Source organism: Manacus vitellinus, unplaced genomic scaffold (genome assembly GCF_001715985.3).
Source record: "Manacus vitellinus isolate BGI_N305 unplaced genomic scaffold, ASM171598v3 scaffold_12_pilon, whole genome shotgun sequence".
Lineage (NCBI taxonomy): Eukaryota > Metazoa > Chordata > Aves > Passeriformes > Pipridae > Manacus > Manacus vitellinus.
The window spans coordinates 17,755,769-17,781,452 of NW_021938949.1; the positions used below are offsets into that span (position 1 = coordinate 17,755,769).

Consider the following 25,684-nt stretch of genomic DNA (forward strand, 5'->3'; position numbering starts at 1 on the left):
TGTCCATGAGACCCCAGCTGACAGAAACTTCATGGATTAAGTCCCTAAATATTTTGCTACATTGCAGTAAGACTACTTTACAAACACAACAACATTTAAACTAGAGACAAGTCAGCATTCTATTGTAGTTTATTACTATAATGAACATTGCTTGAAGTGGAATGTTATGAGAGGTGCTAAAGGATCTATAATTATGGATTATGCTGTGGCAAGCCACATTGTTGTCAGTGTATTCTCAGGAATTCCCTTTCAACTCTTCTCCATTAGCTGTGCTCTCTAATCTAAATCATGGCATTTGCTCCCTGTGGCTCCCTGTTGATTTCCCAGATAGCCCATTTTTTCTTTTCAATGTAATGTTATTTCCTAGCATTTGTATCTTGTGGGTTTTCCCATTGTGTTCCTATATCTGCATTACAGTCCATTCTGGATGGGTGGTGGTGAAGCAGCTTTGGAACTTGTCTAGTGAAAAAAATCAGTGTGAAGTCAGAACATCTGTCTCCAAAAGCAAACAGAGCTCCCATGAAACACTTGCTGCTGTCTGATGCTGAACACTTTTCTCTTGACTTGCAGAAGAGCCTGGGTCAGGATTAGAGCTCCTAGGCCTGAAGTGGTTGCCCCACCTCACTCGATGGCAGGCCAGAGAGATAACCCCCTTTGAGGCTGGGGATACTGAGTGGCAGAGGAGCCTGGATACACTGATGTCCAACCCCGTCCTCGTGTGCCTGTTCCGGGGGATCGATGCCTACGAAACTCTTGCAGGAGTCTTGGAGGGATTAACACAGTGTAGGGAGAAGCTCACCACAAGTGGAAGTCTCCCACAGGCAGTAATGGCCTTGACTCCAGAGGTGACATTCAGACAAGCCATCCTCTTCTTCACAGAGGCTGATTTTGTAGCCGGTAAGACATGTTGTTACTATTTATGTTATCCTCAGGGATAAGGTGTTTGGGAATTGATTGAACTTGGACAAAGGAATCCAATGCTATGGGTTTTCTCAGGCACAGAAAAACTTAATAGTTTGGGGCTAAATTCTGTACTTGGCTGAATTCTGATGAAGGCTATGAAATCAGCAGGAGCCAGCTGAGGGCATCTGCTAGTTGGCTTTTTAAATTAATGTGGCTCTGCTTGGCCTGGTGCCCTTTCTGAAGATCTCGAGGTGCTCCATAAGTACTGAATAGATATCAGAGCAGTTGGCAGGACCAGTAAATAACACCATGCATTTTACATTTCTATAGTAGAGAACCTGAAGAACAGGGCCAAGACCTTTTCCACCTAAAGAGGACACTGACTGTGGTGCCAAACTTGTTGGGGCCTGATGCCTCGGCCTTGCCCTGTACTCAGGGGGATGAAGGTGTGACCAATGTGCAGGACCTGAAGAAAGCAGATTTCTTGAGAATTTCTTTTTATCCTGGATGAGAATGAACAGAGGAATGGAGACCTTTGTTGTCAAAAGCTTCTCAGGTTTCAGTGATATGTGCCAGCATCGATCTTTCAGCACAGTAGACTTGCTCCTGTACCAAGAGATGTATAGCCATGCCTCTTAAAACTAAATCACTGTGCAGACTGTGGGGTTATTGGTATTGGATGTTTTGGAGCAACAGACTACAAGCTCCCGCTCTTTTCTTTTAATGGGAAATATTTTGCCATGTCACCTCCATTTTTGGGCTGCCTGACTCCTCAAACCCAGAGATAAACAGCTCTGAGCCTGCCAACTTCTGAAGGTTGGCAGGGGGTTGGAACGAGATGGCCTTTAAGGTCCTTTCCAACCCAAACCATTCTGTGATTAGTCAGAAGCAGAGAGAAATCAAGATTGTGGTAACACCATGTATCAACTGCAGAGCAGTGACACAGTTCCATAAGTGCATTCGTGCTTTGAATTTATAGCTCTTCCTTTATCTTTCCTTGGGGAAGAAAGGTCCTTTGTTGTCAACACAAACTTAGATGCTTGTGTCAAACACTCTGTGCCTGTGTAGTGTGGAGTAACAAATTGGCTGTGAGGAATAGAAAGAAGAAAATGTGATTTGTCTGGGAAAAGATCCTTAGCTTAGTCTCATAGAAAGTTAGATTTGTTAGTGATCTATGTGGGAGTTCTATGTGAGATTGGTGAGCAAGAAGAGGAGGCCTCCAGAAATGGAGGCATCAGACATCCCAAATTAGTGTATAAACTAGTAAGAATTCATGCACTGCAGCCCTTGATTAAAGTCATCTTGAGATGAAAAGGCAGGATAAGAGGGAAGCAGAGCTGTGAGCTCAGTTTATTGAGGGAGGTTATAATGGCAGTGCCAGCCTTTCCCACCAAAGCCATTGTCAGGAACAAAGGAGCACAGCTAGACATGACTTCCACACCCTGCACTCTCTCTTTTATAGGATCATTACATTTTTCCTCTTGTTTTTATTGTTGTGGGAGGAATGGAGAGGCCTTTGTGCTAGAGAACAGCTCTTTAATACTTTTGTAGCAAGTCAAATGTCTGCCATTTCCACTGCTAAATAAACTTACCTTTGTCACCCCTTACCCCCAGACAGTGAAGGTTTCCCATCTGTCAATCCATAAAAATACATCTCCTTCCTTTTACAGATGCAGAACACCGCCCTGCCATGAAATACCTGCCACCTCCTGGCAGGAGGTCCAGGGCTGAAGGTAAGACCAGAAATACCTACCAGTTGCCTCTTGGATATGAACAAGTTAACTTATGCTCTTAAATAGATTGAAGGAAACCATAACTGTCCTCTGTCAGAGCCATTAAAAGGGGATTAGTAAACCTTTGGTTAGACATCCTAATCCCAGGAAATTAGGGCCAGATGGGTCCACTTGGTGCTGGGAGAAGATGGACTGCCAGATCACCTTTCTCCTATGCAGTTCTGAGAGTGACCTGTGTAGGGTTACTGTGGAAATTAGTCTGGAAGAGTAATTAATGCCTGCTTTTTAGCAGCTCTTTTCAGATGTTGATCTCAAAAAAAGATGAGTTGCATTATGTTTTAGAGAGGTGAAATGTCTTGATCACCATTGCCCAAGTGAGTGACAAATCAGAGCAGAATGGGCATTCCCTGTCATGTACATCACAGTGCCACCCAGATCACCATGGAATTCACAGATCCTTTCAAATAACCCCAATCCTAAAGAAAAAAATTGGTACTGTGAGGATGGGAGCTAAAAAGTTATGAGGAAAGGATCTGGGAGCTGATTCCACCGATTTGTGCTCTTACAATTCCGTCAAAATAAACAACAACCATGTGGAAAGAGAAAGAGGTCTTATTAGAAGAAAAACACTTTGGCTAGACACCTTCCAGCTACGTTGTCCTGGGAAGTAGAAATACATGGATTTTGGACAGTAATAAATACCCAAAAAATGGTAATTTTGTTTCGATGAACAGATTGTAGTTTTCTGTTGTCACACTGGCTGAACTTGCCAGCCATTGGCAAAGGAAGTCTTTTATTAATCTGATGCAGGATTCTCCTCATTGTGCCCTAGATTTAGATAATTTCTCACTTCACATGAAGTGCCTTAATTTTCCTCACCTCTCCAGGTCACTGCAGGTTTTACATTAGACTGAAGGAAACATTTTTCTCTAGGCTTTTGTCCTAAGTTCTGACTCACCAGATCCTTTCACCCTGCTCTGCTCTGATGAAGAACCACTGGAGCAGTCGTTCCTGGCTGTTTGGGGAGTGTCAGTGAGGTTTTATCAGCAGAGCTGGGCTCAGTACTCAGAATCCACAGCACTTCTTGGCTTCCAAGGGCACAGGAGAGGATATCAAACAGAACACCTGAGCTTCTGGGATTTACACTGGACACAAGGCTTCTAACTTGACTGTGGAGTACTGGCAGCACAAAGGTGGCTTAAAACCACTGTTAGCCACTCCCTGAAATCCCAGAAAAGGTACCCAAGAACCCACAGGACTTGTACTTGCAGTCTTATTCAGCATATGCCCTTGGGCTCAGTGAAGAAGGGTGGAAATGTGACACTTCCCAGGGTGTCCCAGTACATCTGAAATCAAGCCATGCATGCCCCAGTATAACACTTTTGGCTGCATTAGGTAGAAATGATGGCAACATCCTCCAGTTACTCTCCAGGAATGCACAGACCACTCACTCCAGTCTCTCTGCTTCTCTTTTTCAGTGGGTGAGAGCTGGAGAGGCCGTGCAGAGTCCCTGTTTGCCTACCTGCACACAGGTGAGAGAAGAGCAAATGGAAAAATGTCATTTGATAAGGACTTGGTGGAACTAACTCAGCTGGATGTACCAGCCCAAAATAAGCAACAGGATTATACCAACATTTTCCTGAGGCTGGAATACAGGCAGTGATAACCTCCCTTTCCTAAGCCTGCCAGGAAATCTAGTATCTGCTTCTCCTGAGTTTACACTTATTTGAAGTCACACACCTGTCTGAAGTATTGTATATAAATAGCATATAAGATAAACAGTATTTTTGATATGAAATGAAAACCTATGTAATAATTTTTTTTGGGGGGGGAAATCACTGGCTCTGAGGAATGGATCTAAAAAAATATTAATATTAAAAAGTAGAAAAACATAGTAAAAACCAGGAAACTGGGATGGCCACTGAACAGCCAAACTGGAGGTAGAAATCAGGCAGGTTTTAGGTTGCCAAACAGGTACCTCTGGTAATTCCAGATCAGCAGAAATTGTTGCAGTGGTTAGTGGTGTTTTGTCTAACTCTTGTCACTTATAATCACTGAGGAGAGGAAGCCAACCCTCAGTGACAAGGTGTCCCACCTCTTTTCAACACTTGTCTTTGACCAAACCAACCTGGCAAAGTGATGTGAGACAAATCCCTCCTGAAGCACCTGAAGTCCATAAATATGCAGCAAGTAGTGATTCACATAAGCACAAGAATGAGAATATTTACCCAAAAAACATAGCAGATGGTGACTAAAAACATCTGGAGGCCAATGAGCACTTCCAGAACATCGAGATAGCCAAGGTGGATCCCAGCAGCTCAGCAGATCCAAGCAGCTTCCTGCACTTGCAGGCTGTTGCTATGGCATTTAAATCTTTCTGTTCAAGATGGATGTGAAGAAAATAGCACATCTTTAATAGGAGGGCTCCCTGCACGACAAGGGTTAGGTTTCCATCTCAAGTGGGAAGGCAGGAATCTTCCTTTATATTTTTAATCCTGTATTTCCCTGCCATGAATCTTGTTTCTTGCCACCTGAAAATAACAACATTCAATCACAGGTAGCCTTGTTGATGCTTTGTTGCATTGACATCTGTATAATGAGTAGTGGGGTGTACAGGAAACATAAAATGACATATTTTGTACACAGATAATCTTGGATCAGTTTTACCACCTGTCACTTCCTTCTTGCTGATTGACATGGTTAAGCACCAGCAGTTCCTGGGGCCTCACAAACTGGTTCTGACCCAACAGTTGCCAATAAATCTTCAAGAGATGTTATTAGGATAAAATATTAACTATGCTCCTAGTTTGTAAGTACTTTAGCAAAACTAAAAGCTCGAAAATGCTGTCATTAAAAATGGAATTTATGTATTTTCTGCCTTTACATCCATTTTCTACCATCAGACAGTGAAGTTATCTTGGTCTGGTTTGTTTTCTGCTTCTCATAGTGCTGCAGCTCTGCTGGGAGAGCTTTGCCAGAAGCAGAAAGTTTTTGCTGAAATGTCAATTTTGGTAAACACAATTCTATTTATAATGGGTTTATGACATTAATGGGGACCTGTCAGGCTTGTTAGTGCCTCTCTGAAACAGAGCTCTAACCAAGATACAGAACACAGGGATAAGAATTTAATAGCCGCCTTAAGGATTACATCACATAATCTCTACAGTTCACATGAAAAATGTAAAAGGGAATATTTTATCCCTCTTAAAACATTAATGTATAATAGAAAGGTTTGAGTCTTATCCAACAGACCTGCCACATAAACTTTTTGGACTTGGAGCAGATTTCCTGGGGGGGGGGGGAAAGAATCTCCAAGCCTTAACTGTTTTAGATGTATTTTTAAACTAAAAATCCAACAAAAGAATAAATAAATAAATAAATAAATAATCCTTTATACATGGGGCGTTTTATGGACCTGTTTTGTTCAGATTTTTATGAACTTCATGCCAGCTTTTCCATAAACCTCATCTCCAGAGGTCCATCCAGGCTAGTAAACAACTCCTGCTGTGTGTTTCACGGGAGTGCTTTGTTCCAGGAGCCCAGGTCCTCTGCACAGTGCTGCTCATCAAACCCAGGGTCTGGAGCCAGAATCTTGCCAGGATCCTCAGAAACCTAGACCTGGAAAAATTCACCCTGGTCGGAATGAAACACGTAGACCTGGAACCAGCCCTTGCTCTGGGACTCCTTCCTGCTGAAGTGAAACAGGTTGGTTCAGAATCAGGTAGATCCGTGGCTCTGCTGAGCTTTAGAGTGGGGAAATGTGTCAAGTGGTGAATAATCCACTCCTGGAAAAGGCAGCAGTTCCCACCCGGGATTTCAGAGGTGTTGTTGGAATTGAGCTGTACAGAACAATCAGATCTGTACCTTATCAGCACAGAGAGAGCTGACATGCTCAGGGTTCCTTTTATCACATGCCATAAAGAAGCAGACCTGGTTCCTCCCAGATGAAACTGTGGAGGATATGGGGAATACAGACCTCCCAGGAATCTGCACAGGGCTGACTCTTTACCTGCCAAACAGGTGTCTTCTCATCCTTCCCCGGGGTCATTCCAGGTAGGGCACATACCTGCACGTGGGCCTGGTTTGATTCCATGTGTTTAAACCTGGGAAACACTCATTGCATTGTCAGGGAATATGGATCTCTGGAGTGCTGTTACCTTAGATTACATCAGAGACACAGCTCCTGAGTTCCAGGAGCCTGTGAGCAACTCTGTAAAAATGGCCTGCAAAGAGAGAAAATTGTCATTGCTGAGGTCTAAAAGACAATAAAAAGGCTTCTTAAGTTTTGGGGCATTATGGGTGTTAATTACCTAAAAATAGATATGTTTCTGCTCTTTATAATATTAGAAATTATTTTTGTCCTCAACCTGACATATCCTGAGTGTTCAGATATTATGAAAACCTGGAAACTGAACACTGGGCATTTGAGAGGAGTTAGATTATTTATTTTTTTTTTAATTTCCTTGAGGGAAAAAGAAAATCTGTGTTATTTGATTGCTTTCATGAAGACATGTAACCAATTAACTTTAGAGAAAACAAACCTTTGTAATTGATACTGTTGTTGGGTTAAGTTGGGAAAGTTTATAGCATTGTCTCCAAGAAATTCTTGATAGAGGCTTTCAGAAGAAAACAAGAACGTGCCAGGGCAGCACTGTGGAACAATTAATACTTTCTGTGTGATAGCAGTGAGCACAAGCATCTGATTTTTAAATATTTATACTGGTAAGAGGGTTATAGTTGCTGTTGGAGTGGATGGGGATGTGCTTCCCAATATGTTTTTTAATACAAAACCAAATACAAAATGCTAAATACAAAATGCTTTTTTGATCATCTGAAACAGAAAATGTCTTAAAAAGTCCAAATATCCTCAGGAAATAATGTATATACTTGTGGGGTAAATGTGAGGAGAGGTTGTTTCATGAAAAATATCTTGGGTTTGGAGTTCTCCAACACACCAGAGCAGCTGTTGAGCATTGATTTAGTTTTCTTGAAGAGCTGGTAACTAATGAGTGTAAACATTACAGATTATTGGGGTTTTGTTCATGGAAAAAAAGAGCAGGTTTTGAAAGGGAAAGCAGAGAAATAGTGTGCCTTTGGCAAGGGGGAACTGACAGTAGGAAATGTTTCTGCTGTCCAGGGGCTCCTTCTCGTTCTTAGAACATGTCAGAAAGTCTTTCACTGGTGAGGGCTGGGAAAGGCTGAGCTCCCAGCATAAGTAGGGAGATTTTCAGAAAGCCTCAGCAGGCTCCAGGGCCTGGGTTATTTGGAAAATCCAGCTGGTAAGTAGCACAATGGCAGCTGTGGGAGCAGGGCTGGTTTTCCAGCTGAATTTCTTATACAGTGTTTGGATGGGAGCAATATCAGTGTTGATCTGTTCCTCAGTTTACAGCACAACAGGATACAACAGGATACAATGCTGGTTTTAAAATGAGGCTCTTCATGTGGGTGGCAATTGCTGAATTTAGCATGTCACAGAATCCCAGAATAGCTGAGGTTGGAAGGGATATCTGGGGATAATCCAACCCTCCTGCTCAGCAGGGTCATCTGGAGCAGGTGACACAGGGAGGTTTGCAATGTCTGCAGAGAGGGAGACTCCACACCCTCCCTGGGCAGCTGTTCCAGGGCTCTGCCACCTGCCATGGAAAGAAGTTCTTCCTTATGTTGAGGTGGAACTGCTTGTGTTTTATTTATGGCCATTGCTCCTTGTCTTGTCTCTGGGCACCACCGAAAAGAGTCTGGCACCATCCTCTGACACCCCTTGGAGATACTTATATGTATGGATGAGACCAATGATGATGAGATGTCCTGTTGAAGAAAATGGAGCCAGTGTTTCTGCCTCTTCTAGAAATTTTCTCCATGGCTTTTATTGCCTCACCTGGAGCCTCATCCAAAATCCACCTCTCGAAAACTCCCAAGTGCTCTGCGATGTGCCAGTTTGTTGTGTGTACATAGTTTTTGTGAGCAAATTTGGGTTTTATTCACTGAAGCCAGACTACCTCACATCTCCTTTTTCTTTCTAATGTATTATTTACATGCACTTGACAAATATCCTCAGCAGCCTGATCTCAGCTACGTGATTGCTTTTTCAATTTAAATACTAACACTGAGCTCCGGAGCAGCGCGTGGCCTTTGGCGTGTGATAAATAATGGATTGCTCCGTTCTTCCACGAGGTTATCGAGTCACAGGAGCCACAACAGTGTGTTTTATCTGAAGTTTAAGAACACTTATAGAAAACAAAGGTCAGGTAAATAGAGCTGACATTGTCTTCCCAGTTTTTTGGCACGACCTGATGGTGTTCAGACAGTGAGAAGCGCCTGCTCCCAGGAGGAATTCTGCCCTTGGAGGCTGGATCTCCTTTCAGTGCTTACCCAGCAGATCCAGCCCCGTGGAGATTGGCAGTTTTAGCCTGATTTTTACAGTGGGACCTGATCCTGCTTTGGGGGATTACCTGATCTGATTGCCTGCAGTAGCAGGTCACTGGACTCAATACTCAATGATTCTCTCCAACCCTATCTTGTGATTCCAGCAGTAAAGGCAGAAGGATAATTTTGCTGCTTGTTAATCCCGTTATCCTCCCGAGCCAGTGCACAGCTGGAACTTCCTCTCAACAAAATTGCTCACTGAATTCAAGGCAGCTGCACATGTGCAACCTCTCCACAGCTGCTCGAGGATCCACAAGGACACAGCTTGGAGAAAGCAGGATGGAAATAAAGGAGGATGGGAGAAAAAAGGATGGGAATAAAGGCAGCACTGGCCTGGTGGCATCTGAAGTGGATGTGAGGAGCTGTATCAGAAGGAAAGGATTGCCTTGACTCACCAATTAGAAACAACATCATCTTTAACTCCAAGTGCCTGGATTTGCTGGGGAAGAACTGAAAGACAGGAAACAGAGAGAAGAGTTTTGTTATGTAGATCTAAAATCACTGTTAAGAAGCTCTGGAGCAACATAATTTCGTTTATTCTGGTCTAACAGAAACTGAATGTTTTCTTTGCAGTTGTTTCTGACATGGATGAATGTTGATATGTCACATCAGTCTTTTTGAAAGTTTTCATGAAAATCATCACTGTTTTTCATCCCCCAAAGAGAAAACCCATAGAAAAGTGAATTATGCACATTTCTTTTTAACTAACAAAATTTTCAAGCATGAAGGGATTATTTTGTATTATGCAGAGCTGAATGAATGTCACAATTTTGCAGCACACTATGCCATGCTGAAATTCTTTATCCTCACCCAAACAGAGCTCTTGTCACTGGAGATATGACCCTTTGCCCATGGGGTAGAAGGACTGACAAACACCACAGACAGTCCCTTACATAACTCAGCACTTTAGGAACAGGAGGGCTTTCTCATGGATCATTTTGCCTTTGCAAATAGAGGGGAGAATATGAGGCTTGAGCTCATGGTTTTCAACTTATAACCTAATTCTCAGAGATGCAGTTTAGGAGGAAGGCGAGTGTGAGAAGATTTGGGTCAAAGTCAGTGAATGGTTTCACGTGATGGAGGAGCAAAAAAGGCCTTGAAGTGTTTTATCTCCATATTTTTAAATGAAATGGTAGGATTTGCTTTTAGAAATGTTTTATCTAGAGAATTGCTATCCTCTGCTGCTTTTAGAAGATTAAAAAATAGAGGAATTAAAACCTCTGTGAATGACGTGATTCAGCTGAATCAAATTCCCCTCCTGTTTTTATTTCCTCCAAAATTAGAAAAAAAAGTAAATAACCATGAGTTGGTTCAGGCAGGGAGCTGGAAATGCCCTTGTTTGTAACGTGTGGAGAACATCCAGTGCTGGCTGTCACACCGTGGGGTGCAGGGAAGCAGCTCCTGCCACTTTACTCAGATGAAGGGGCAGGAGGAGGGAGGCTGCAGCTGCTTTGGGCACCCTGATCTTGTGTTCAGCCCAGACATCTGCAACAAGCCTGGTTTTCCAAGGTTTTCCTTGATTAAAGCAGTCAGCAAGGCCATGAGCTCTCTGTTGCCCATGGCAAGTGCCCCAGGCACTCGCTGCCTTTCCATCACTGTGTCTGTCTCCAGCACTCAAAGCAGATTCCTCTCACCAGTACAGTGGTTGCTAGTTGGCATTTCCACTTATCCTTAGGCAAAATAAGATTCCCAGGGTCTTGTGACCAGCACAGCTACAAGAGGAACAGCTCTGCTCAGGAGTGGTCACAGGCTGAACTGACCATGCTTGGAAAAGAAGCAAAAGTAGAGAAATTTGCTATGAAGCAAAGAAATTTTGGGTGCAAGAAAAAGTGCTGTAAAATCACAGCATCAGTGGCAAAGCCAGGAGGGCAAATGGTTTTCTTGCAGGCCCTCTTCTGACCCTCCTGCTTTTAATCTCTGTGGTCCTGGTCCTAGTGTCTGGAATTCTACCATCTTCCAGGAGAAGCTCGGCCCTGGCAGCAGAGTATGTGTGGGTGTGTGTGTGGGTGGGGGTGTCTTGCCTTTCATGAATACAAAAAGAAAGGGTCTGCTATTTGTAATCCATCATTTTATATTGGCTGAACAATGAAATGTGGCTTGTTATCCCAGGGCAGTTGGGACCCTGGTGATACTGCCCCTGTCCGTGCTCCCACCTGACCCATGTGAGTTCCTTCACGCCAAAGGAATTAGACCTTCCGTAACCTGGTGGATCTCACAAGTCCTGCTTGGTGTCTGTGGTGTATATTTTGAAACTCTGCCTTCAGAGACAGGGTCTGCTATTTGTAATCCATCATTTTATATTGGCTGAACAATGAAATGTGGCTTGTTATCCCAGGGCAGTTGGGACCCTGGTGATACTGCCCGTGTCCGTGCTCCCACCTGACCCATGTGAGTTCCTTCACGCCAAAGGAATTAGACCTTCTGTAACCTGGTGGATCTCACAAGTCCTGCTTGGTGTCTGTGGTGTATATTTTGAAACTCTGCCTTCAGAGACCACTAGCATGTATCTCAAAGAGGACACAAAGCAAGGAGTAAGCAAGATCTGCTTACTTCCAACTTTTCCTAGCCAAAGGAAAGCTGAGATATACCCAGTGCTTTCCAACACTGTTCCTTATAACTGTCCCATCTCTGTTCTTTCTTTTCAGGATCCTGCTGCTTTAGAAGCTCACTGTACCTACCTCACCTCAGGCACTGCTCTCGTGCTGTGTCTGCAGAGGCCAAATGCTGTGAAGAAGCTGGTGGATCTCCTGGGGCCAGAGGATCCTGAACTAGCCCAAGCAGTAGATCCCTGCCTCTGGAGGGCTCAGTATGGCACCAGCACAGTCCACAATGGATTTTATGGTAGGTTTTTGTAAAAGAAAAGGCCAAAGACTCAGATATGCAAATGGCAAATAAAAAAATGTACTGTTCCCTCCTGCATTGTCACTACAGATCCAGCCTTGGCAGGCAGTGAAGACCATTATTCCCTAGAAAGCTTTCACTGTATTCTTGATGGCTGAGCTGAGTGTGTCTCCAGATATAAAATATTCTCCTAGAGGATATATTTCAAAAAGGTTTCTTCCCAGAACAGCCCTAGATCTGTGTTCCATCATAATAGATTTCCTTTGATCTCTTCCCTGCTTGGTCACTTTGTACTTTTGGCTTGGTTATTTTGTAATTACCCCCAAGAACCCATCTGTCTTCTCTGCTTGTGTGTGTCCTCCTGATGTCTCCATAACCCACTGGCCCACTCCCACAGATTTCACAGAGGAATTAAAGACTCTAAGATACTGAGTTTCTGTAACATCTCAAAACATTGAGGACCAATACAGAGGTGATTAAGAATTTCTCTGACTGAGGAAAGCAGGTAAACTCAGCTGTTTTCCATTGGGAGAGGCTCTTTCCAGCTGGCACCTGAGCAGAGCACGCAGTCAGCACCCTCAGAGTGCTGAACCATCACAGCTTATCTGCCAGCAGGGAAGGACTGGGATGCTGCACTCTGTGTGTGTGTGAAGGATGAGAAAATGGGAATCACCCCTGGAGAGAGTGGCCTGTAGAGAACAAAGGGTATTGCCACAAGGAGAGAAGGATGTTATTCCAAAAATTGTAAGGGTTAAATCACTGCCTGTGAGTAGTGTTTTGTCCTGATTGGGCTCTATGTAGTTAAACAAATATAAAAATAATAAAGCAATAATTTCTTTAAACCCAGGTGAGCTGGTAGGCACTGTATGCCCTCAAGTCCCAGAACTTTCCTTAGATTATTTGGCTCTTTCTGTTGTATTCTGTGCTGTGAAATCACTCCCTCTTTTCATCCATATCAGGTGGTCTGTTGAAAACTGGTAGGTAATGAAGTACTACCATGTACAGCTTGGGGAAGAGAACCAAACCCTTGATCCAGAACCTTCTTTTATCAGATTGGAATCTTGAGGACCAAGACTGAGCCAAGAGAGCTCTCTCACCATGATCCCATAGGATCTCATCTGTGGGAGGGACTGAAGAGCAGGATGTACCTACACAAAAAGAGTGGTCAGGGCTCTTTAGCCAATACTTTTACATTATTGGCCCCTGCTTCTTTTGCCCTTAAGGTTAATGGATTGTGTATCCAAGTTGCCTTGAGACTGAGAACTCCTCAGTCATGACTCAGAATGGGTGCTATATACCCCAAACTTCAGACACCTGCTACAGTTGGAGCATCCCCAGCATAACTCAGTGAAAGATGACTTTATATTGACTAGAGAGGCTGAGTCTCACCCTATTAGGTTGGGAGTCACAGGTAGCTCACTGTTTTTGAGAAGCCCTTGGATGTTCTGCTTTGGGATTCCCTTCAGATCCCTAGGCTGGGACTTGAAGTCACCTTTGAAGTCTGGGCTGAGCTGAACTGGCCACCACCTGCTCTCAGACCAGACTATGTGCATTGTGTACAAAGCCATCCTGGCACACATTCCAGGAAAATGGATGTAGCTGTAGCTAACTGATGAGTCTGACCCAGCTGCTCTGCCAAGGAGGTGTCTGTCCATAAGGAAAGGAGTGTTCCTAAACCCTTGTACCTCCAAGAGCTTGTCCTTCGATACAGGTGAAACATTTACCTACAAGTTAAGCAGGAAGAGCTTTCCATGAGTAATGTGGGGGACTGTAAGACCATCTTCCTTTCCTAGGAGGGAATACTAAGCTTTCTCAGTTTTGCTCCAGCCTAGGAAGAACTTTAGTTAATGCCTGAAGCAGAGCAAACTCTCACTGTTTCCTCCCAAAGTGACTGGGGAAATTCAATTAATATGAAGACTGGGTTCCAGGGAGACCATTGAACCAGGTAGTGCAGTAATACAGCTTTAAAAGTCTGAGGCTCAGCTGCAGAGTTAAACCTGCCTTACTTTCATCTCTTCTGGAGCCTGGAAAGTCATTGTACAGTGCTTTTCCTTGCATCCAAAGAGCTCTTAGGTGTATGCACCTTACACTGGGTTATACCTTGAGCAAAGCAAGAGTTTTACGGTTGCTCACTTTGGGAGCATTTGTGTCCTCTAATGGCATCAGTGATTTAAACATGGAAGGTACATAAAGGATCCAGCACAGCTCAAACACAGGAGACTTATACAACCTTAGGATTGTAAAGTGCTGTGTTAAGGGCTCTGGCCATACCAAGCTGGAATTATGGAGTTCAAACAGTGCTCTCAGATGGGATTCTTTCCTGGGTAGCCTCAAAGGTGGGAATATTTCAGAGGATATTTGTGTATTTGTATCCCAGGAGTATGGATCTGTGCCAGCACATTGACAAACTATGTGGACTCCAGTTATACAGAAATAGCTTTTCCCTCTCTAATATTTTCCACCCACGAATCTCAACACATCCTGAGTAGTGCTTTATAACGCTGATGCTTTATAGGGAAATATTCAGCTGCTAAGCCTGGAGAGACCTCTCAAGTCACTGAGATCAGTTCATTCCCTCACAGACAATCCCATCACACATTCCCTTTCATAAGCATCCACCCCACTTGTCTGGTTGTCTGCAGCTTCTCTGCTCTGATAGCTAAAAATCTTCTTACATTTTCAAACTTAAATATAGTCACATACAGTTTGTGCTCATTTGTTCTTCTGCCATTATCTGGACTTCATTTTAAGTAGTTCTTTTTATACCTCTGACCTTTTCTACCCTGGAGTGTTTATCAGAAATCAAATTGCTTCTCAGCTTTGGGTCATGTTGGGTCAAACAAGCCAAGGTCTTTTAGCTTTAACTCTTCAGATGATTCTCCATTCCTTCCACCATCCTCATGTCATTTCTCTGTACCTGTTCTAGTCTCAATTCACTTTTTTTGACCCCGGGTGAACAGAAAATACACTGCCATTAGCAATGCCTCGTGCTAATTCTGATTTCTGTTAGACCCCCCCAGCCTATTTAGGACCTGCATTATTGTTACTAAGTACATTTATTTTACTAACTAGCTCTTTTCCTTCAGTAAGATCAGCCTGATGTGATCCAGAAGCAAAGGAACAACAATGGGATTTAGAGCTGGTATTGAAGGGCTTCACAGGCTCCTTAACATGATTCCCTTGACTATACTCTTAGGAAATAGGAGTCTTGTTTACATGAAGAAGCTGCTGAGTGATAATAGGACAGAATCAAAATACCAAGGAGGCAATGAAACTGTTCTAAATATAATGGTTTTAAACGTTTGCTATTACTGTACAGAACAGCTGGCCTTTAAAGCAATTACTTCAGTAAGTTGCACATCATCAATCTCTCCAAAAGATGAGTGTGAGTCTAGAGAAAATGTTTAATTCAAAGCCTGAGAGAATCTTCTCATTTTATTTATCTCTCAGGCTCCAAATCCTATCAAATGGCTGTCCGGGATATGAAGCTGTTTTTCCCAGAAGGGCTGTGCTGTGCCAATTGTCAGACACTGGAGGAAGAAGAGGTAGGATCTGCCCTTTCCTGGGGTTTATCCTGCTGTGTCAGAGCAGTGGCTTTGGCCTTGCTGTCCCATGACTTCTTTCCTATTATGTTTTAGATAATGCTGCCTGTGATGTGTTTTACCAGCTGCTGAGTTTTCCTTCTCCTGTGGATGTTCCTACCACACTGTGCTCCCTCTGTATTGACCCAGAGAGCTGGTGGAGGAGAGCTGGTTCAGATCTGTTTGTTCAGAACCCTGGGCTGGAAATTCAGGAGGGCTCAGGGTTTCAGGAGCAAAGCTCCCACATGGTCAACATTGATTTGGAAGGGGGATATTTACTTTCAGCAGGGATAGCAGCATTATCCCTGACTGCTAAGCACAGATGACCCAGGGGCTGATTTTTTACCAGCTTTGTGTCGTTCAGGAGCGGAGCTGAGGTGGGATGGCTGCTGATGGAATAATGATTTGGTTATGCTCAGTGGAGTGATGGAAATGTTTGAGCCTTGCTGTGGCTCAGAGGTGACCCAGCTGAGTTAGTCCAAGGAGATTAGCTCTGGAGCTGGATGCTGCTGGCCACATCTGTAACAGGCTTCACTAATGTGGCTGCTGTCCCTGTGCAGCTCAGCCCAGGGCATTGTGGCTCTGCTGGGCACTTGGATGTGCCAGTTCATTCAGAGACAGGAAGGAGCTGCTACACCCCAGCTTTACTTATCCACTGGATAAAGCTGCCAGCCTCACAGATTTTGAGAGTCTGGCCTGGAAAAGCTGGGAGCAGAGACCTTAGAAAGACTTTCAAAAGGATGACAAGATCCTGTATTGAATTAAGCCACAATTAAGAAGAAAAATGCATGCAAAATGTTCTTGTATCTGCAGACAAGCAGGTGTTTTCTGGGCTGGCAATTACAGAAGTACACAACAGCAACAAAAGCTTCACAGCTTGCCTGAATCAATCCTTCAGAAGTGTTAGCCCTCCTGATTAGGGAGCAGTGTTCATGTGACTTGCTTCTCTCTCCCTCCCTTCCCTCCTGCAGATTTATAACCTGAAACGTGACCCCATATTCAGTCTGGAAGTCAGCAAGAAGCACAAGATCCTAAACTGTGAGCCAGGAAGAAAACCCAGTGTTCTGGGCTCTGAGCAGCTATGCAGTCCTGGTAAGGAAATCTAACTCCTGGTACAGATTGGGACTGCTATTGATTAATTGGACAGCAAGACAAACCATCTGGTGGCAGCAAGATTTGGTATTGATGTCCTTTCAGAAGGGAGAGACAGCTCTGAGCTGCAAAGAACAGCTCCAGGGGAGTGCAGCCATTTAACTCTTTACCTGCTGGGCCTTTGCACTGCCAGTGCTTTAGGGGTTAAATATAGAGTTGACCTTAACAGCAGCAGAACAAGCACTGCCAACACAGCTGTGGATGCAACAGCACACGTTCCCCTCCTGAACTTTTACAAGGTGTCTCACACCACTTTGGCCACAGTGGTTTGTGTGTCCATTCAAAGCCTCCCTGGGAGAGGAAGGACACCAGGACATGGGTGGGCTGGGTGGTGGTGAGGCAGTCTGTTCTGTGAGTGGATGGATAACAATTTATGCAGGGAGTGCTGCTGGCAGCACAGCCATCAAACTCTCAGAAACTGGACTGAGAGCTCATTCAGTTCCTACTGCTGCTGAGCAGCTGCCAGCTCAAAATGACTCCCAGCTATTGCCAGGCTGACTTTGATGTGGAGCTGAAGCCTCAGCAAGGCTGTCAGTTCCCTTGGATGCAGCAGCTTCTCTGAGCCTTTTCTGTTGATTTGCCTTGATGGACAAGTGTAAACACAGCTGGGATACAGCATCCTTCAGGTCACGAGGTGTCACTAACACAGGGGGATGCTGCCATGTTGGGATGTTGTGGATTGATCCCAAGCCTTTACAAACAAGCAGTGATCAAGTAAAGCATCCCTGTGGTGTTCACTGGGGAATAGAATCGTTTGGAACTGGCTCATTCTCATTCCTGTAGCTTGAGTTCTGGTGTGACTGATGTGGGCAGCTCAGAAAATGGTTCTGTGCTGCACCTGGTCACTGTGGCCATCAACAGCAGCAGTGGAACCACAGGATTGTTGTGGACTTGAGAGAGGAGTATGACAAAAATGCTACAGAATTACAGACCATCACATCTCTCCTTAAACCCTTCCTGACACAGGACTTTGGGGCACTAGTCCCATACCAGGAGGTGCATGAGGCAGCACATGTGGAAGTGCAGAGAAAGGGTGGTAAGTCAAGGCCTCTGCCCTCAGGACAGCAGAGCTGTCACTTTGGGTAGGGGGTCTCTGAAGGAGGCTTTTTCCCAAGGTATTTGTTACTTGGTATTTCTCCCATTATCTTACTGCATAATGGGAAAGAACTGGGCCTATAGCACAGGTCTGCTGTGACTGAAGCACTTCTTGATTTTTATAAGAGATTGCATAAAATAAAATAAAATAAACAAAATAGCTTGTGGAGAGAGCAGAGGTATTCTGCAGGCTTTGCACAACCCAGTGTTGGAATCAAATCTCAAAATATGTGCCCTTAATTTCTTGCTACATGAGGATCTCTGCTTTGAAGATGTCTAAGCAGAGTAAAAAGGAAGCCAGTGTACAGCCTTGATGTTTTTGTGTCTCAGAAAATGTATTTCAAAGAGTTACTGTCCTGGAAAAGCAAGTCCACGTGATCCCTGAACTGTCAGGCAGGATATAGTAAGTGCCTCCAGCAAGGCAGACACATCACTCACGTTCTGGGCTCATCTTGAACACTAGAGGAAGCTCTTGCACACAAGGAAACCTCCTTCCAGCAAATAATTATCACAGAGCTGCTGCCTAATGGACAGACAGATTTATCATGAGGAAAATATGAAATACATTAAGTCTTACGTATGTTGAGCAGAATTACATTAGGGATTATAAAAGCAGCTGGATTAACAGATTTCTTTGCGTGGAAAAAAATGAAATGGAATCGTGTCTCCTGTAGCAAAGCAGCAGTTGTCCTTGTCTGACTCCTGAAATGGGGTCAGTACTGCTGTCTTGTGATCTCCAGATAGGGACACAAAGACAGCAGCAGTCCAGCAGCTTGGGATGAGCATCCCAAACCACATCACAACTCCTGAGTGCCTCCAACATCCCACTTCCATGTCCGTGGCAGGGAAGAATCACTTAGAGGGGGGGAGATACCCAATAAGTGTTTTCCTCTTCTCCCATCAGGTCAGCCATTGCTGGACACCCGCTGCCAAAGCACTTGCCTCGTGTTGCCTGGGATAATCCTGCGGGGTTCAGAGCCCCCACCTTACGTGGACCTGCTGGATGAGCTTCTTGGCAGAGGTTTTGTGGTGACTGGAGCTCGTCTCACCGTGCTGGACATGCCACAGGCTCTCTGCATCTCCAGGACACTCAGCAGGGCCAAGGGCAGTGTGGCAGCAAAGGTATGGAACAGCTGGAGCTGGGCTTTGCTTCCTTCCCCAAAGAAGAGCTTTTTAATGCCCTGCTGTGCTAAGCTGGCTGTTTGCTCTGAGCAAACTTGCTTTGGTAGCAGTGTTCCAGCACTGCCTCTGAGCTCTGACACCTCTGGTGAGTAACTTGGGCAGTGTCCCTCCCTGGTGTTCCTATATCCCTGCTGGCTCACTGACCCCAACCTCAACATCATTACATGTGAGTGTATCCTTAGTGGGAATTGCCCATCTGTTATTTATTTATTGAACATTTAATTCCATTCACCCATCGGTGCACTATTATATGTGTTCTGCTGCTGTCTCCTGTCTTGTTTCTCCATATAAATACAATTTCTCTTTCCCTTTCTCTAATCATACCTCATTAATCCTCTACTACAATGCTGAACAATTCTTTCATGTTTTGGACTGTGCCCTGGAGTCCTAGGCAGGGATTTCCCACCTGCAGTGCTGCCTCCAGCTCTGGGGTCTCCAGCACAGGAAGAACATGGACCAGTTGGAGCAAGTCCAGAGGAGGCACCAAGGTGATCACAGAGATGGAGCAGCCCTGCTATGAGGAAAGGCTGGAGAATTGGGATTGTTCAGTCTGGAGAAGAGAAGGCTTTGTGGTGACTTAATTGTGGCCTTCCAGGACCTGAAGGGAGCCTTCAGGGAAAATGGAAAGAGACAATTTACAAGGGCTTGGGGGGACAGGAAAAGGGGGAATGGCTTCCCACTACCAGGATTAGATGAGATATTTGGAAGGAATTCTTGGCTGTGAGGATGGTGAGGACCTGGCACAGGTTGCCCAGAGAAGCTGTGGCTGCCCCATCCCTAGGGCTGGATAGGGCTTGGAGCAACCTGGGCTAGTGGAGGGTGTCCCTGCCCATGGCAGGAGGGTGGAATGGGATGAGCTTTAAGGTGCCTTCCACCCCAGGCCACTCTGGGATTCTCAGTTAGTGGGTGCTCAGGCTCCAGCCCAGTGTGGGGCTTGTGCAGGTGCTCACGAGGCTGGAGCACGGGCTGTGCTGCTGGGCTGAGCAGGCCTTGCCTCACAGCAGCCAAATATTGGGCCCAGACTGTTTTGGTGTAGGAAAAGCCCACCATGTCAGGAACCTTGCCAGGGCAAAGCATCAAGGTGGAATGTACAAGGAAGTGCTGTCAGCAGCACAGGGTAAACCAGGGGCAATAGCAAATCAACAACCACCCAAGGGCTGTCAGACCACAGCAGCCCCTCTGCAAAACACATTTGTGCTTCCAGCCTTTCAGTTGTAGGTGTTATCTGTAATAACAGCAGCTAAGACCTTTTCAGGTTGTGATTTTTTAAACTGACATCCCTTTGAAGCACATCTATATGGAACAGCAATTACATCTAGCAGCCAATTACTGTAAGAACTGCTTCCTTTTCCCGAGGGTCCCCCGAGGATCCATCCCCCTGCACGTGGAATGTGCAGCTCTCTAGGAATGACAAAGTGAATCAGTGTGTGTGGGGCAGAGCCATACCTCCTTCCTCCTGTCAGAGATTAATGACTCTGGGCAGAGCTGGCGTGCTTCCAGAAGGATCTGGCACTGCTGAGCTAAAGGTGAATGTTACAGCCTTTGCTTTCCCGTGCTGGAAGGGAGGTGGGTTCCTTCAAGTAATGAATGCTTCTGCTACAACATCTCAACATTTACCTTATCTCCCTATTCCTGCTCCCAGCAGAGCTAATGACTGAATAACACCCCCTGCTTATTTTCACTCTGAGAGAGGGGAGCAGGAATAACAGTGAGCTGTAGGAGCCGGATAACAGCTCAGACACGATCCTCTCAACTTGGAAGAGTCTGTTGCCTTGTGGCTCCAGCCCCTCCCACAACACACAGGTGGTTATTGGTGCTGTCAGTGGTTCATCAGCCAGAATTAGACTCATTTGAGTGAAGAGCAGCACCAAAGCTCTGTTCTTGCCTCTCTTGCAGTGTTCCCTCCTGAAGGATGGTTTGTGCCTGGTGCTGGCAGCACAGCGGGACAATGCTGTCACCTGCCTCTGCTCCCTGCTGGACAGGTAAGAGAGGACATGGCCCTGCCCCACACCCCTACAGAGCTTGTGCTCTGAGGAGGGGCACCTCCTTCCTGTAATTCCAGCTCTGATGAGGGCAGGTGCCACTCAAAGGCAACCTGTTCTTCACAGTTACCTTGTTAATCATCAAATCATGGAATCACTAAGGTTGGAAAAGACCATTGAGATCATCAAATCCAGACATCAGCCCAGCACCACCACCATGTACTACACTAAGCCAGGTCCCCAAGTGCCACATTCATGTGTGTTTTGAACACTTCCAGTGATGGTGACTCCACCCTGGGCAGCCTGTTGCAGTGCCTGACCACCCCTTCCATGAAGGAACTTTCCCAGTATCCAACCTAAACTTTCCAACTTTCCCTGACATAACTTGGGGCAGTTTCCTCTCATCCTTTCCCTTGTTCCTTGGGAACAGAGCCTGACCCCCACCTGGCTCCACCCTCCTGTCAGGGAGCTGGAGAGAGTGAGAAGGTCCCTCAGCTGTTCCTGGTGCTCCACCCCCTTCCCCAGCTCCATTCCCTTCTCTGGACACGCTCCAGCCCTTCAATGTCTTTCTTGTTGTGAGGGTCACAATACCTCAGAGTATCCCACACTTTCCAAGTCATGTGTCCTCTACTCAGGACCTTAAATACTAAGCTGTGTTGTTGTTTAAGGACCTGGAGTGTCTGTGAGGTTTGGCAGTGTGGTTCCATGAACACAGGGGATTCTGAAATAAGGACTCGCGTTGGGAATAGACCTGCTGAATCAATAAAATTCCTTGGAGAAATATCTTAGCAGATTTTATGTTTGCTATGAAAAAAATACTGAAATGCCAGAGAGCAAAATCAAAATTAGCCTCTTAAATAAATCACCAGAAACGTTGGATAGAGAATGTACAAGGCTGGAAAAACAAACAGAACCCCTCTGCAGGGACTGATTAGTGAAACGGAGTGATTAGCAGGGCAATTAACCCTCTGTTCCCCAGAGGGAAGGTTTGCCTGCACAGGGGCTGGTGTTTGGCAATGGGATGTGTAGCTTGTGCACATGGTTCCTCTGGCAGGGGAAGCAAGGAGGGTGTTTTCTGACAAATTCAGTGAGGAGCAGGCCAGGAGCCACACTGATAACACTGCCCTGACTTTGGCTGGACCATCTGGAGGACTTCCAGATGATGCTGTCAGTGGAACAGGAATAAGTATCCAAGGATAATGGAGTTTACAAGCATCAAGGGGATCAAAGCTGAATATCCACGTTTGTAGGCACCTCAGACTTGTCATACTTTGATGAAATGTTTCAGGGCCACACCTAGGAAGAATGGTTGGAACAAAGTTCAGCAGTAAGTTTTCAAAAATGTGTTTAAGGTAATTGCAAAATATAGACTTTGCTCCCATTCATTTAAAATCACATCCTTGGGAGCCACATCCCAAACCTTCCACCCTGCAAGGCACAGCACTAAAGGGAGGCAAAGAGTAACTTCCCCAAGACCTTTCTGCTGTGTTTTCTTCCACTTTTTTTCCTGGTTTACAGGGGAAAATTGAGCTGTTGGGAATCCCAGAGATCACTGGGGTGATTCTGGGAGAGTGGTTGCCAGTACAAGGCCTCCTACCTCTCTTTTTTTCCCAGAGTCATGGGTGCTGCTTAGCAGGACCAGCTGTAGCCCAGCACTTCCCTCTCCTGTAGGCCTGACATGTTTTCAGCTTCAGTCTCAAGGCAGCACCTCCAGAGAAACCTCCTATGGCTTCTCCTGTCTTCACCAGGGAGCCCAGGGGCTGAGAAGGAAGTGGGCAGGAATAGGTTCCAGTCTCACTGTGCCTTCACCTCTCATCCTGCTCTGTACAGAGCCCCTTGCTGAACTGCACAATACATGTGCATGAGTTATGGCTGTCAAGAGGCACTTCAAGTGGCAGCATCCACTCTGCCTCTCACCCTGGTGCCAGAACCAGTGATCAGGCAGCCATTTCATACAGAAAACCCATATTTGCCTTCATGATCATTGGTGCCTGTGGAAGGGAGGGGCAGGAGAGTGTGTCCCAGGATGGGAGGAGGGAGGCTCACATCTTCAGGTAGATCAGCTTCAGCCAACAGGAGCTCAGGGCCTTATTGTCTCACAAGACCTTGCTTAAAATCTGCTTTGCCAATATGTTTGAAGACCCAGCCTGACTTCACTAAGGACACTTCATGCCAAGACATCTTCAATTTAAATAACCCCTGAGGTTAATTACACTGACAACTCCATCAGCCCTTTCTGTACCGTGTAAGTCACTGGGTATTTATTTCCCTCTCTCTGCCACGACCTGCCCAGGTTTTGGCCTGAATTTGAGCTGCACTGCTGAAGCACCACGGTGGAGGGATTATTTTACAGCCCTGGGACTTGACTCACAGCTGAGGCACATTTCTTTGTGCCAGGGGAGGAATGTTGCCATCTGCATGAAAGCCTGGGATGTGATGTCGGAGATGGGTCTTGATAAGAAGGAGGAATCAGGTGTTGAGAGGAGCAAAGTGGTCTTTGCCAGTGTAACTGCTCCTAGTTCTGACTATTAAAGCTTCCCTAAGCCAGCTCTGGTAGTGCTGGAGAGACATTCAGTCCCTGGGGGGTTTGAAGACAGACCCAGACCCTCCTAAGTGTGATTAGGAGCTGCAGAAAGCAGCAGGGCCCACTCTGGCTGCTTTCTGGACATCCATGAAGGAATTATTTCTGCACCAAAGGGCAGGAAGAACAGAGGGAGGGACAAAACCAGTGCAGGTGTGGACACAAAAGCAGCTTGTGAGTTTGGTTGCCTGCCAAGAGTGGAGCCAGAGCAGGAATCTGGGAGAATCTGGGCACGTGCCAAGGCTAACTCGTAGGGCAGAGTGAAGTCAGTGTTTGGAAGAGGTGAGGGGAAGCTGCAGCTCAGCCTGGGAGCAGTGGGAACCAGGGGGAGAACCCAGAGGAGGAAGTGACACAATCCTACCCCACAGACAAGGAAAAATTATGTGAGACTTACCTTTCTAGTTCTGTCAGCATCCGGCTGCCTGGATATCTCACTTTAAAGCATTTGAATTTTCCCTGCCATAACTTGTTTTCACAGCCACATTTCCTGGCTGCAGGGTGGCAGAGGGAAGAATGTGCAGCAGTGGATTCAAAGCAGCTCCTGGAAGGAAGGCATGCTCTGCTTTTTATGCATGACAAACCAGATTTAGCTGCCTTAATAGGTGATGCTGGTGCCATAGTGATTACTCCTCTATGGTTTTAAGCATTTAAAAAGTACTTTCAGATGCCTGTAAGATTGTTAGGACCTATATACGTTGTGCACGGACTTAGAAGCTCACCTGGTTAACATTGTACTGAACTCAGGAGGCAGGTTTTGGGTAAAAAACACCCAAAACACTGCAGCAGAATAAAATCAGAGTTTAGGCCAGGCTTTCTGCTTTTCTGCCTTTAAACAATGTAATGCAATCAGAACAGAAGGCAAGTGTTAAGGAACTTAGCTGGATGTTATTCTTCCTGACGGAACATTCTTCCCAGTGTTAATTGCTGTTAGCAGGGAGTGATGTTATCCCTATAGGAAGCTCATCCCGGGGAGCTTTGGAGGGGTAGGAGGTGTAGAAATAAAAAAAAAAATGAACACATGGGGTGTAAAATCTTAGAGCAGTTGAAAACCACTGAAAGGAAAACTGTTGCCAAGCACAATACCTGGATATGGGGGCAGGGAGCAGGGAGTGGCGTCCAAAGCCTCTGGAGAATTTTCAAGCCTGAGGCTCCAAGTGTGCAGAGAGTCAGTTTAAAAGGCACTTTTGAAATTTGTACCATGCCTTTTGATTTCTCTTGGATACGTTTTAGGATCAGCTCGTGTGTGGCTTGAGGAGGAACAGAGCAAAACAAGGACTAGTGAGGCAGTCCCTGCAGCTCAGAAAGTCCTGGGTTTCGTGTACAACACCCAGATTATCTTTGTGGAGAACAAGACCCTTGCACAGGGGTCTTGCACAGAGCTAACTATCTACACTTACATGTCTGCCCCAGAGCCCCCATTATGCAACTGTTAGTTTGAAGGTTTATATTTTAATAGTGCAAAGCCATTTATACAAGGCTTTGTAAAACCCAGGATTTAGCTGTGTAAAGAAGTTCAGTAGCAGATGCCCATGGCTGGAATTGCTGGCACAGAGCACAGTCCTCCTCAGAGCTGGGTCATCTGCACTCCCTGACAGCTGACAGGGCAAACTAACACTGCCTTCCCTTCCTCTTTCCCCCCAGTGCCTGCTGGCAGAAGCAGTCCATCCTGAACACTGCAGAGCATCTCCTTTATCCCCAGAATGAGAATCAGGCAAGTAGAGAAGTTTATGGTACAGATATGTGTCCTTTGTGCCCCTGTGATGAATGGAATTTGTCAATATTGGTTGAATTTTAGAAAAATTATAAGCTTTGTGAGACAGAGGTGGTGTCTTGTGGCAGCCCCAAGCCTTGGCTTACACTGAGCCCAGAACCTGAGGAAGACAGGACCAAAATCCTGTCAAACTGTCTCCCATATTACAGTGGTGACACAATTTTCAATCAAAAGACTTGGAGATATTGATAAAGATTCTATATTTTCCATAGCAATTCAGTTATTTTTTCTCAAAAATCAACACTTAAAAAAATATCACAGAATCCCAGAATGGTTTGACTTGGAAGGGACCTTAAAGCCCATCCCATTCCATCACCCTGCCATGGGCAGGGACACTTCCACTAGCCCAGGTTGCTCCAAGCCCTGTCCAGCCTGGCCTTGGACACTTCCAGAGATGGGGCAGCCACAGCTTCCCTGGGGAACCTGTGCCAGGGCCTCAC

At 45.5% G+C, this 25,684-nt stretch overlaps 1 protein-coding gene across 1 annotated transcript; it reads left to right on the plus strand.

Annotated features, from left to right (window-relative positions):
* The first annotated feature begins 571 nt into the window (after positions 1–571).
* Positions 572–25,288, plus strand: LOC108638723. Its single transcript, XM_018067728.2, has 10 exons — positions 572–897; positions 2,574–2,636; positions 4,115–4,168; positions 6,172–6,341; positions 11,705–11,900; positions 15,351–15,445; positions 16,453–16,573; positions 18,633–18,850; positions 20,807–20,892; positions 25,115–25,288. The coding sequence occupies exons 1-10, from the start codon at positions 699–701 to the stop codon at positions 25,266–25,268; spliced, it is 1,356 nt and encodes a 451-aa protein (XP_017923217.2). The 5' UTR covers positions 572–698; the 3' UTR covers positions 25,269–25,288.
* The last annotated feature ends 396 nt before the right edge of the window (positions 25,289–25,684 follow it).

What these genes read in the sequence shown, in the direction of transcription:
- LOC108638723 (XM_018067728.2), top strand. Translation starts at nt 699, where the DNA reads ATGTCCAACCCCGTCCTCGTGTGCCTGTTCCGGGGGATCGATGCCTAC. An exon ending in CAGGAGGTCCAGGGCTGAAG is followed by an intron (nt 2,637 to 4,114) that starts GTAAGACCAGAA and finishes TCTCTTTTTCAG; the next exon opens with TGGGTGAGAGCTGGAGAGGC. An exon ending in AGGGCAGTGTGGCAGCAAAG is followed by an intron (nt 18,851 to 20,806) that starts GTATGGAACAGC and finishes CCTCTCTTGCAG; the next exon opens with TGTTCCCTCCTGAAGGATGG.